General features: G+C 38.3%; 2 protein-coding genes across 2 annotated transcripts; both read left to right on the top strand.

The window, feature by feature from the left end:
* Positions 1-4,937: 4,937 nt before the first annotated feature.
* LOC103290804 (olfactory receptor 5D18) lies at positions 4,938-5,879 on the top strand. The gene has a single exon (XM_008146703.2). The coding sequence runs from the start codon at positions 4,938-4,940 to the stop codon at positions 5,877-5,879; it is 942 nt and encodes a 313-aa protein (XP_008144925.1).
* Positions 5,880-12,333: 6,454 nt separating this feature from the next.
* On the top strand, positions 12,334-13,284 carry LOC103291006 (olfactory receptor 5L1-like). The gene has a single exon (XM_008146971.2). The coding sequence runs from the start codon at positions 12,334-12,336 to the stop codon at positions 13,282-13,284; it is 951 nt and encodes a 316-aa protein (XP_008145193.2).
* The last annotated feature ends 239 nt before the right edge of the window (positions 13,285-13,523 follow it).

Below are 13,523 nucleotides of genomic sequence, written 5' to 3'. Positions count from 1 at the left end.
ATTTATTTGTTTTTGTATTCTCCATTAAGTAAAAATTTGTTGATAAAGGGACATTCTTTCTCTCTTTTCCCCTGATACCTAAGATACCTAAGGTACCTGTCTCAGAATAAGTCTATAATAAATATTTGTTTCTTGAATGAATAAAAGAATGATTGAATGAGTAGTTACATATTCTCATAATGTGCTCAAACCTCCTTTCCCTGGTTCCTGCACCAGAAAGAAAAGTTAGCAAACAGTCACTTTGTTAATTCTGATCAGTGAATATATACCTTTCAACCGGTCTATGTTCAATGCTATTGCTTGTTACTACCGAGAGATTATATATCCTTTGAGATAAAAGTTTTAATGTAATTCATATCTGTATTATTCTTATATCAATAGCATAGCTTTGCATTTAATAGGTATGCAAAAATGTTTGCTGAATGAATGGACAGGATAAAACTTTGAGAATATGAGATGCTCTTTCCCATTTGTAGACAATTTCACCATGCTTTATTTGATTTTGAAAATTTAAGATTTCTATTGTAATAAACCTGACAAGAGATAGAAAATTCAACAGAGTGCACATTTGTTTTATTTTATTTTGACTGTCCAGTTTTAATAATGCCTTCTAAAAACATTCTTTCTGGACTATCTCTTCTCTGCATTCACATTCCTCATAGTTCTAGTATTTTTGCCTCTATCCCAGTTCCATGGAAGGTCGTATTTTTCATTCAATAAATATTCACGGTACTTTGTGATAGTCACTGATCTATGAGCTTGAACTATATCAGTAAAGAAAAGCCAATAAAAAAATCCCTGTTTTTCTGGAGCTTTTGTTCTAGCAGGAGGGAACAAACAATATATAATAAATTAAATAAGTAAGCATTAAATATATATTTGAGTCATGATAAGTATTTTAAATGCTAAATTGGGAAGTAGGGTAACCCAGAAGTATAATAGCATGGTAATTGAAGTTTTCACTAAAAATGAATTTGAGACAGATGCAGAGACCTGGTATTATGCTAAGCAAAATAAGCCAGTCAGAGAAAGATAAGTACCACATGATCTCACTCATATGTGGAATCTAATGAAAAAAATAAACTGATGAACAAAATAGATCCAGAGGCATAGAAGCATGGCAAAGACGTGAATCTCAGAAAGAAGATTGGGGTGGGTGGGTGGGTGGGTGGGTGGGGAGAGATTAACCGATTAACTTTATATGCATATATGCATAGCCATGGATACAGACAATAGTGTGTGAAGGCCTGGGAGGGGCAGGTATAGGGTAGAGGGGGTCAATGGAAAAAAAGGGGGACATCTGTAATACTTTCAACAATAAAGGTAAATTAAAAAACAAATAAACAAACATGCATTTGAGCAAACACTTCAGGGAAAACATTCCCTGAAGCGCTATAGAAATTATCTGGGATGATAATAGTAAAAAAGGCCATAAGGAATGAGTGTGCTTTTTTTGGTTTTGTTTTGTTTTTGAGAAGTGGCAAGGAGGTCTGACTAGCTGGAGAAGATGGAGGAGGGAAAGGATAATAGAATGAAGAGATGTGAAGGGAACTAGATCATTTTTCTGATTGAATATTGAACTTCGTAAATGTCTCTGCTTTAACTCTCAATGAATCATGATTGACCTAACTGATACATTTCACACTTCTCCAACATAGAGTGGGTGGAATGGAGGAAGAGGGTTATTCCTGGCATATAGTAGTCACTTGGTTAATATTCAATAATGAGGACTTTTATAATTATGTAATTTTGGTAACTGTAGGAAGGTATAGGAGTGATAAGGGAGCTGGGGGAAGTGACTTTAAAAGATAAATTTTCATATGAAATGCCCCTCATGCTGCTCCAGATTTCCGGTACACAAGAATAACATCAGAGAAAGGTCATTAATTTTAATTGTTTATTTCATGACCTCAAGAGCATGAGACAATGGAGAGTCTCTAGGGTCCATATCCCAAAGGTTGTGATTATAGATATAAGAATATATATATATATCCCTTCCAACCAGGAGAGGTCCTACCTTTGCCATCAGCAGGTTTGTTTTAAGATTCAAAAGACAGATATTAATTTCAATGTATGGGATCTAGAAAACAATGTGAGAGGGGGACATTTACCCTTTAGATCTATGCAGATCTTGAGAAATATTTAGTCACTGCAAAAGTTCCATATCTGAACACACCAGGAAGAGGACGTGCCATTGTCCTACAGAGCTTTGCAATCAGAAGGTCTGGCTCAGCTGAGCTCCTCAGTAGCTGCCCCATGAACAGCAGGTGCCTAAGGTGGGGGTAAGAAGAGCTTGGAGAATTTTGGAACTGTGCATTGTCTTGCTTCTATAATTTCTTGGAGGGTAGTCAAGGTAGGCACACAAGTATTTAAATGAAATGAAGTAAGCAGAGAATAAATAGACTAGTGAAAAAAGTTAAAAGATACCAGCTTTAATTAAGATTGTAAAGCAGGACACATTGGTCCTTGAGAGCAAAAATTACAACAAAATGGAGAAAAATTATAAGAAAGAATATTTCAGCTATTACATTTCTTGGATTCAAATATATAGAAAAATTTACTAGTAGTTTAATAATAGCTTTTGGGACATTACATTAAATATAGCATTACTTGTTTTTCTTTATTGATTAAGGTATTACATATGTGTCCTTAGCATTAATTCTTAAAGGACTTAGATAAACTAAGAATTGTATTAAGAAAAAGTGTGATAGTGAGAATGTCTGGCTTTGTGATGGATTGTCTTTTGAGGTTGTCTTTAATACTCAAACTTATGAGACTATGAGCAGATAGGACCCTGGAGTGTCTCAGTTTCACATATGATCTGACACCTTCACTGATGGGCCATCTGAAGCTATTTCATGGGTTGTGGGACCAGAGATAACCTTCCTAGAAATAATAGAGGTTTTCCTGGTATGGGAGGATCTTAGAGGTGTTAGGCAGCAATTAGAGAAATATAGGGTCAAGTTGTGAGTGTGAGAGTTTATTCTTTTTAAAAATATATATATTTTATTGATTTTTTTTACAGAGAGGAAGGGAGAGGGATAGAGAGTTAGAAACATCAATGAGAGAGAAACGTTGATCAGCTGCCTCCTGCACACCCCCTACTGGGGATGTGCCTGCAACCAAGGTACACGCCTTTGACTGGAATCAAACCTGGAACCCTTTAGTCCGCAGGCCGATGCTCTATCCGCTGAGCCAAACCGGTTAGGGCCAGAGTTTATTCTTGTATTATTACTTATTAAGTATTGTATTATTTTCTATACAAACCTACTTTTGCCTTGTGTAATTCTGTATTACTATTTTGTCTCATAAAATGACTTTCTAGTGCAGTTTTTTAAAATTTCTTTATTGATTAAGGTATCACATATTTGTCCTCATCCCCCCCATTTCCATCCCAAACCCCTCCTCACGCATGCCCCCACCCCCTTGTTGTCCGTGACCACTGGTTAGGCTCATATGCATGCACACAAGTCCTTTGGTTGATCTCTCCTCTTTACCCCCACCCTCTCCTACCTTCCCTCTGAGGTCCGACAGTCTGATCGATGCTTCCCTGTCTCCGGATCTGTTTTTGTTCATCAGTCTATGTTGTTCATCATTTCCCCTAGATGAGTGAGCTATCTCTAGTGCAGTTTTTAATTCTCCTTTACAGGTGATATAGTGAAAGAATGAACATTTTACAGATGTTGAAGGAAGTGGGGAGCGAGAGGGAGAGAGAGAGAGAACCCAGGAAAGGGAAGTCTCTAAGTCAGAATCTTTATAGTTATTATTCCTGGGAGAAAAAATAACCACCCTAAATCCCTTTCTCAGTTCATATTGTTGCCGCTTTCAGATTTACACTGTTACTGGGCTACTGCTCATACATATAACATCTGCAGTTTGTCATAACGTATGACTATTAATAAAGGGACCTTGAATATGGATCAGTGTACAGCATAAAATACGGACATATTGCTGGGAGTTTGGAAATTAGGGTTTAGTCATAACCATTTAAATTGGTCCTTATTTGCATATCATTGGGAAAGTCAAAGTTTCTCCAGCTTCTGTTTTATCACCTCAAGAATAAGAAAGCAGACTAGATTACCTATTATCTGTCCTAATTTTATTATTTCTCAAGTAGTGAGCAAGTATTAACAACTAGGACTCCCTGCATTGAGCACAATGCTTTCTGAAAAAAGTAAAGATTTATTTTTATATCAGACTTACTGGATCAAAAAAGGAAGAAATTAACCTGGCTGGTGTGGCTCAGTGGTTGAGCGTCAACCTATGAACCAGGAAGTCATGGTTTGATTTCTGGTCAGGGCTCAAGCCCAGGTTGTGGGCTCCATCCCCAGTGTGGAGTATGCAGAAGGCAGCTGATCAATGATTCTCCCTCATCATTGATGTTTCTATCTCTCTCTCCCTTTCCCTTCCTCTCTGACATCAATAAAAAATATATTTAAAAAAGGGAAAAGATTAAAGTGCTATATGAAATTAACAATAAAGGCACAAATTTAAAGTGTTAGGAGTATTTATTCTTAATGTCACAGTGTGAATGTATGAAGCAAACATACATTCACATGTAGGGTTGACAAAATCAGTGATGTTAGGCTTATCTTTTATGACATTAAAAAAGGAGAGCTGAAAGTGTTATGGGTGGATTTGATTTAAAATACCATAAATCCCTTGATCTCATACTATTTTTAAATATTTAACAGTACAATTGAGAACTTAGAAAATTAATTCAATAATTGTATTTTTTATGTACAGAAAAATGTTATCATGCTTAAAAATATTATACATTCCGCATATTTTGTATAATAAACCCATAGAAAAATTCTGAAAGATATTTTTGCTCCATTTACCAGTTTGATAAGGAATATTAACCCAGCATTTTATACCCTCACTTAGTTTAATATTTTTCTTTTCAGGACTCATTCAGATTCTGAGAAACAGAAACCATGATACTGTCGGAGAGAAATAAAAGCAGGACCACGTTCATTCTCTTGGGCTTCTCAGATTACCCAGAACTGCAGTTCCCCCTCTTCTTGATTTTTCTGGCCATTTACAGTGTCACTGTTGTAGGGAATATTGGGATTATTTTCATCATCAAAATTAACCCCAAGCTGCACACCCCCATGTACTTTTTCCTCAGCCACCTCTCGTTTGTGGATTTCTGTTATTCCTCCATTGTTGCCCCCAAGACTCTGGTGAACCTAGTCATAGAAGACAGAACCATTTCATTTGTAGGATGTGTAGTGCAATTCTTTTTCTTTTGTACCTTTGTGGTAACGGAATCCTTTTTATTGGCTGTGATGGCTTATGACCGCTTTGTGGCCATCTGCAACCCTCTGCTCTACACAGTTGCCATGTCCCAGAAATTCTGCGCATTGCTCGTGGTCGGATCATATACATGGGGAGTAGCGTGCTCCTTCATACTCACATGTTCTGCTATCAAGCTATCATTTGAGGGGCTCAACACAATCAACCACTTCTTCTGTGAGTTCTCCTCGCTGCTCTCCCTCTCTTGCTCTGATACTTCTGTCAACCAGTTGCTGCTTTTTATTTTTGCCACCTTTAATGAGGTCAGCACACTACTCATTATCCTCATGTCCTACGTCTTTATTCTTGTCACCATCCTCAAGATGCATTCAGCCGGTGGTCGCCGCAAAGCCTTCTCCACCTGTGCCTCACACCTGACGGCCATCACCATCTTCCACGGCACCATCCTCTTCCTCTACTGTGTGCCCAACTCCCAAAACTCCAGGCACACGGTCAAAGTGGCATCTGTGTTTTACACAGTGGTCATCCCCATGTTGAACCCCCTGATCTACAGTATGAGAAATAAAGAGATCAAGGATACAGTCAGCAAGCTAATGGACACTAAAGTCTTTTCTTGTTGAGCGTATTATTTTAGCAGAGTTTGTACCTACATGCAAATAAAGTATGTCCTTAAAGGTTTATTTTAAAGAGATTTTTTTTTAAGTTGTTGAAGAGCTAATGTTGTACAGTGGAAAGGACATGAATTTTGACTCAAAGAGACCAAACTTAAGTCTGTCTCTTACTGAAGAAAAATCATCAGTTTCTTTCACTTTAATTTTTCGTTTATAAATTTGAGATAATATAAGCTGGCTCCTAATCTGATTATAAAGATTAAAAGATAGTATAGATAGCATGTGGAACACCTTATAGAATCCCAATAAATATTAATTTCATCCCTCTTTCATATAACATGCCTGGAGTAGACTAGGCCTTCAATAAACAGATGGATTTCTCTTATAAAAATACAAATAGCAGTTAAGATATCATAGTCTTCATTTTCAAGGAACACAACATCTAGTGTTGACAGCAGGGCAATGAAGAAAGTGGCCATTGTATAATGTAGAAAATAAGTATCATAAAGGGTTTGAGAGAAAGAAAAGTTCAAATCTATTTAGGGACTTTGGAGAGATGCCTTCATAAAATAGGTATTGTTTGCACTTGGCCTTGGATAGCAGAATAGACAGTTTCAAGAGACACATTTCAGTAAGGTAGGACTTTTATTCAGTAGACAAAAGCCTAACAAAATAAAGAGTTCAGAATTTAATACTGAGTAAATGACCTAACAAATTTTTAATTGAGAGAATACTGCATAATGTGTGTGTGCGAGCGTCTGCATGAGTTGTATTGTAAATACAGGTAACTTGGCATGACTGGGAAATTGAAACTACATGGTCTATATCCTCAATGTGTTTTCAAAGAGCTCCAATGTGGCAGTATAATAAGATATGATAGGTTTCACCAACCACTCAAAAATGGTAGATTGGATCTCAGAAAATCTTAGAAACAAGAAGTAAGCATGTTTAGTGCCTGTACTACCTGTATTGCAAGCTATTTTTCTGCCTATGAAAAGATCAAAAACATTATCAATCCTTTATTATTTTTGTCTGAACATTAGCATAATCTCTGAATCCTCAAACTGAACTCCCATCTTAAAAAAATGTGCTTGGAAGTGCCCTAAGTGTTGAAAACTAATTGTCTACACAATCTTATTTGAGATAAAATGAAAACCAGAGCTTTGTTAGCATTGAGACCTGTTCAAACTGGCCAATTAAAAATACCTGATGTTGTTAACATCATCACTTTTGCTTGAATAACTTGCACACGCTCCTGCATTCTCTCTAATCATTAATGTAATGGCCCCAATTGGGGCAGATTGGGGCTGGGCCTGTCAGGAAGAGGAGACAACAGGAGGTTGGCCGGCCTGCCCGCTCCTAATCGGGGCCTGATCAGGGACGGGCCAGCTAGGGTGAGGTGTTGTGGGAGATTGGCTAGTGGGCCCCGCCACCAAATGGAGTGGGGGGGCCGATCGTGGGCGGAGCTGGCTTGGGGGATGGGCATGGGCCGATTGGAGTGCTGGGGGCTCATAGGGGGTTGGGCCAGCTGGGGGAGGGGCTGCAGGATGTTGGCTGGCCCCGCCCCCTATTGGTGTGGTAGAGGCCAATCAGGGGTGGGGCTGGCCCTGGGAGGGGCCTTGGGAGGTTGGCCCCCAGATAGGTCCGGTTTGCTGGCCAGAGTGGGCATCATAGCAACTGCTTGCTTCCCTGTGCCTGCCTTATAGCGCCCCTAACTGCTTGCTCCCCTGCTGGCCTGATGGCCCCTAACCACCTCTGCCTTGGCCCTGCCACCATGCCTAACCATCTCTGCCTCAGCCCCCTGCTGGAGGAAGTGGGAGGTCTGGAAGACATCTGGTCGACCTGGTCAAATTAACATATTGCCCTTTTATTAGTATAGATTACACTTTAATCGGTTGAATAGTCGACTGGTTGACCAGACACTTAGCATATTAAGCTTTTATTATATAGGATTAATCACATTAATGCTTTTTATTTCTTTTGATCATATTGCTTTGGGAATATCAAAAGTTTTTCTTTCTGGATTAAGTTAACTTTGCAATGACACAATAATAATTATACCACTAATTGAAACATAAGTGCACTGCAACTTTGGATATAATATAATTAATAAAAATTTAAAAACTGTTTTGGAAATATTTCTTTTTATGAGAAATATTTTGTGTTTGGATTTTTAATTTCAATTAATTACTGTATCCCTAAATGATATCAAAACATGACATTTCTTAAGACACTCTCTAATTAAGAGAGGGCTAAATACAGATTAAAAAATATTTCTAATATTACTGCCCTCCTATACAATTCTTCCTTCTCTTACACATGGCTATAATAAATTACCCCCCGGAGAAAATAAAAAGAACAAGCTTCCAGATCCCAGAAAGTATCATGAATGTCCATTTCCAAAAAACCAGAGTGTAGTCTACCCACCCACCAGAGGCAATCCCATTTTGCAGCCTCTGGCATTGAGTAGGGTGGATGCCATCCCAGCACCATTCAGTAGCTCTGCTCTTCCTCACACAGTCATATGGGCGGCACAAACCAAAAAAGCAGCGTATGGCCTCATCCTATCAGTCATTCCATGTGTGACTTCAGGCAAGTTACACCTGTCTGCCTCAGTCACCTCATTTGTAAAGGCATGTAACTATACTAGTCTCACTTATTTTTATGAAAATAAAATGTCTTTTTAATAATTTATTTTTCAGTTATAGTTGATACATACTATTATATTAGTTTCAGGTGTTCAACCCAGTGATTAAGCATTTATATAACTTACTAAGTGAAGACCCTGATAAATCTAGTGCCCACCTGACATTATACATGGTATTATAATATTATTAAAATCTTATAAAGTACTATGCTGAATTTTACATTCCCAGTTATGTACTACCAATCTGTACTTCTCAGTCCCTTCACCCTTTTCACCCAACTTCCCAGTTCCCCTTTCATCTGTCAATCATCAAAATGTTCTCTATATCTGTGAGTCTGTTTTTATTTATTTATTTTGCTCTTTAGATTCCACATATAAGTGAAGTCATACGGTATTTGTCTTTCTCTGTCTGACTTATTTTGCTCAGCAAAATCCCTCTAGGTCCACCTATGTTGTTGCAGATGGCAAGATTCTTTTTATGGTTGAGTCATATTTCATTGTATATATGCAGTACTTATTTATGTATACATTTATTGATGGACACATAAGTGGCTTCCATATCTTGTCTATTCCAAATAATGCTGCAATGAACATATGGATGTATATGTCTTTTTGATTTAGTGTTTTGAAGATGAATTATCTTAATAGTTATATTCAGAACAGTACCTAGCATATGGAAATTGGTCAACAAGAAGGTTGATTGCTCCCACCCCTTTCTGGTATTTGGCAGAACTCTGGCGTGATTTCAGACCCTATGCTCTTAAGGAAGGAGCTTTTGAAGATAAGACAGGTGAATTTTATAAGCCCTATTTACAGATTTCATAACATCCGCGTGATCTCTGGTTCACAGATCGATGCTTGGATGAAGCATATAACACCCTAAAATTCACTTGAGCTCTCAAGGCATCATATTGGACTATATAGTAAATAAACCAACTTGGGATAGTTTTCCCCTGTTAATATCTCATAGAAGTCATTACTGATTTGAGTCCCAAGACGGTGGTGTTTTCCTGATATCTTGTTGGTGTCCCACAGAGATCAACAATTATTTAGGGAAGCTTAAGGAACATGGGCCCCAGGGACACACACACACACACACACACACACACACACACACACACACACGCCATAAAGCCTATATTTCCCATCGTAACACCTTCAGAAACCGGGGAAGCAATGTCTGTCCTGCAGGTTGGTTGATTGGAATATACACTCAGTTTTTTGAGAGTGGATATACATGTTATTTTCTGGGATCTGGAAGCTTTTTCTTTCTATTTTCTCCTTGAGGTAATTTATTATAGCCTCATGTAAGAGAAGAAAGAATTGCAAAGGAGGGCAGTAGTATTAGTCATATTTTTTAAAACCTGCATTTACCTCTTTCTTAATTTCCTTTGTGAAAATATTTTCTCTGTCTATTGAGATACAATCTTGGTGAGAAATGGGAACAATTTAATTTGCAGAACCAAAGATCTTGTAACAGCTTTTAGTGTAAAAGGGAGAGTGTAAACTAATTGGGAAGAATGCTTGATTTCTCTCTTTTCATCCTCCTACTCTCTCTCACTAACACCATCCACGAAACCTGGTAAAAATTGCATGGAGACCCTCCTGATGGTCACTCTGAGGCTGAGTGGCAGCCAGGGGCCTGAGGACTGCTTATGGAGGGGCACAGGCAGCTGAACCCCCTCTGAAGCACAAAGGGGAGGAATGACTTTGGCCATGTGCAAAACACTTTGAATTGTCTCTCCATATTTTGGGCCAGATAATATTTTGATGTTTGCATGTGATGTTGGTATGTGTGTGTTGGGGGTAAAGGGAGAGACCGTTGTGTATATCATAAGGTATTTAGCTGCATCCCTAGTCTCTACTTGCTAGATAGCACCCCTCCCTATCGTGACAACAAATAATGTCTTCAGACATTGACAAATGTCCCATGGGAATACAAATCACTGCTGATTAAAAACCTATATGTAACCAGTTCTATATGTAACCAGCAGCCGGATTTTTCTTTTTTAAAAATCATTTATGTGGAATACTACATTCCTAGATGATGCCTAATAAAAAAGCATAATTATAAGTCATTTGAAGAATGAGAACAATACTTGGTTATGTTGGGTTTCAGTTCAGATTCTCTTTCCTCCAGGAGTAATTACCTGGTGCCTCTACAGTAATGCCTGTATCGCCCAAAGGTCAGGAGGGAGAGAATAAATGAGGGTGTCCTCACCCTCTGTTGGCATTTTCTATATGTCAAAGGCCTTGAATGTATCCATCCCTTAGTAAAAAAATCACACCCTTCTGCTCAGCCGGTGTGGCTCAGTGTTTGAGCATCAACCTATGAACTAGGAGGTCATGGTTCAATTCCCTGTCAGGACAAATGCCCAGGTTGTGAGCTCAATCCCCATTGTGGGGCTTGTAGGAGGCAGCTGATCAATGATTTTGTCTCTCTCTCCCTCTCCTTTTCTCTCTGAAATCAACAAAAAAATATATTTTAAAAAAATCACATGCTTCTTCCTGAGCCAATCTCATAATACGTTTTGTAAGAATTCAGGCAAGTTTCTATATTCTGTGTTTAAAAAAATAACTGGAATAAAATATTTACATTTGATGTGTGTTGTGAGGCTTAAATATACAATTCAAATTATGTATACACATATAATATCTGTGCAACATGGCTTACTATTTTATAACTTGACATTTTAGCATAGTCATTTTATAAGTCATTAAAGTTATTCAAAAATATAATTTTAATAGCTGTGTACTTTTCCATAATATATAGGTACCATAACTCTGACCATTTCCACCTACTTGACACTTTATTTCTAAGTTTTACTATCATCAATAATGCTGCAGTGTGGCAGCAAATATTCTTGTTAATAACTTCATATTCACATCTTTGATTAGTTCTTCAAATGGATTTAAAGCAGTGAGTTCATTTGTCAAATAGGTCATTATAAGGCTTCAGAGTCATAGTTGCAGGAAGTTTGAATCCAAGAGTACCAATTCACTAAATAATGGCTGACATTAAATATCTAATTAACAATATCACTATGCTAATTTCATAGAAAAATGCATAAAAGCTACTTTTGCCTTCTAAAACATATTGATAAAAAAGCACTTGTGGTTTAGCAATCTTAATTAAGCATACGTCTCAGCATTTCAGTGGTAAACAGTATAATAATTTAAAAAATTACTTCCTGCCGAAACCGGTTTGGCTCAGTGGATAGAGCATCAGCCTTTGGACTGAAAGGTCCCAGTTTCGATTCTGGTCAAGGGCATGTACCTTGGTTGTGGGCACATCCCCAGTAGGGGGTGTGCAGGAGGCAGCAGATCGATGTTTCTCTCTCATCGATGTTTCTAACTTTCTATCCCTCTCCCTTCCTCTCTGTAAAAATTCAATAAAATATATTTAAAAAAAATTACTTCCTGGGATCCCAATTTTTCTAGTATTGACTAAAAAGTTAGCAGGAAAAAGAGATTGAAATTTTATAAAACAAGATGGCTAATTAAATAATATTGGATGTCTTATAATGATTCCCGTCCAGGCCCAAAATTTTATAGGACCAGTGTAAGGACTCACACTGACTTTATGAATGTGAATGCTTTTGTGTGATCTGTGAATGAAACTGTGAGCTCTATGCATTTGTATGCTACAATGTTTGGGCATTTTCTAAACTTCACAAGAGCAATGTCCATTTGCAGAAAAAATTAACTATCCTACTTATTCTCATGTCTTTTTTTAGGAGACAGTCAAAACTGAATTTGGGATCATATAATGGAGAATAACTTAATATTTTTCTCCAACTCCAATGAAGTGGGGACATGGGCAAGGAAAACTGTACCATCGTGACAGAGTTCATTCTTCTTGGATTATCTGATGTCCCTGAGCTGAGATTCTTTCTTTTCATGGTGTTCCTTCTGATCTATGGAGTCACAGTTTTGGGAAACCTGGGCATGATTGCACTGATTCAGGTCAGCTCTCGACTTCACACTCCCATGTACTTTTTTCTCAGTCACCTGTCTTTTGTGGATTTCTGTTACTCCACAATCATTGTGCCAAAGATGCTAGCTAATATTGTAAACGAAGACAAAGCCATCTCCTTCCTGGGATGTGCTGTGCAATTCTACTTGTTTTGCACGTGTGTGGTAACTGAAGTCTTCCTGTTGGCTGTGATGGCCTATGACCGCTTTGTGGCCATCTGTAACCCACTGCTGTACATGGTCACCATGTCCCGGAATCTCTGTGTGGAGCTGGTGTCTTGCTGCTACTTCGGTGGGACTGTGTGTTCTCTGATTCACTTGTGTTTAGCTCTTGAGATCCCATCCTTTAGATCAAATGTGATTAACCATTTCTTTTGTGATCTGCCCCCTCTCTTATCTCTTGCGTGCACTGATGTCTCTATGAATGAACTGTTCCTATACATTGTAGCCACTTTCAATGAGATAATCACCATTGTGATCATCCTCACCTCCTACTTGTTTATTCTCATCACCATCCTCAGGATGCACTCTGCAGAGGGAAGACACAAAGCCTTTTCCACCTGTGCCTCCCACCTCACAGCCATCGTTATCTTCCATGGTACAATCCTTTTCACTTATTGCCGGCCCAGTACTGGCAATAGTACAGATACTGACAAGGTGGCTACAGTGTTCTACACTGTAGTGATTCCCATGCTGAATCCCCTGATCTATAGTGTGAGGAACAAAGACGTTAAAGAAGCTCTCAGAAAAGTGGTCGGCTCCAAAATATTTTCTCTGAGAATATTTTCTTAGCAGGACTCAGGGTCCCATAAGGGAGGCTGGTGGAGGGATGAATCTGTGGGCTGCTGTGCTGGAGTACAGAGAACAGCCCAGGAGTAGGTCTTTATGAGTGAGTCATTTTGGTTCACTTATCTTTATACTTACTTTTGATTATCTGACAATCAGCATAAATGTATAATTAATGTATATAGCAGCTTGACCAAGAGCACATCTCAGTTCTTTTCATCTGGACTCTGTAGGCCGTCTTCATT

Source organism: Eptesicus fuscus, chromosome 13, assembly GCF_027574615.1.
Source record: "Eptesicus fuscus isolate TK198812 chromosome 13, DD_ASM_mEF_20220401, whole genome shotgun sequence".
Taxonomy (NCBI): domain Eukaryota; kingdom Metazoa; phylum Chordata; class Mammalia; order Chiroptera; family Vespertilionidae; genus Eptesicus; species Eptesicus fuscus.
The sequence above is the reverse complement of the archived record's forward strand: the minus strand, read 5'-3'. Positions and strand labels throughout refer to the sequence as shown.

What these genes read in the sequence shown, in the direction of transcription:
- LOC103290804 (XM_008146703.2), top strand. Translation starts at nt 4,938, where the DNA reads ATGATACTGTCGGAGAGAAATAAAAGCAGGACCACGTTCATTCTCTTG.
- LOC103291006 (XM_008146971.2), top strand. Translation starts at nt 12,334, where the DNA reads ATGGGCAAGGAAAACTGTACCATCGTGACAGAGTTCATTCTTCTTGGA.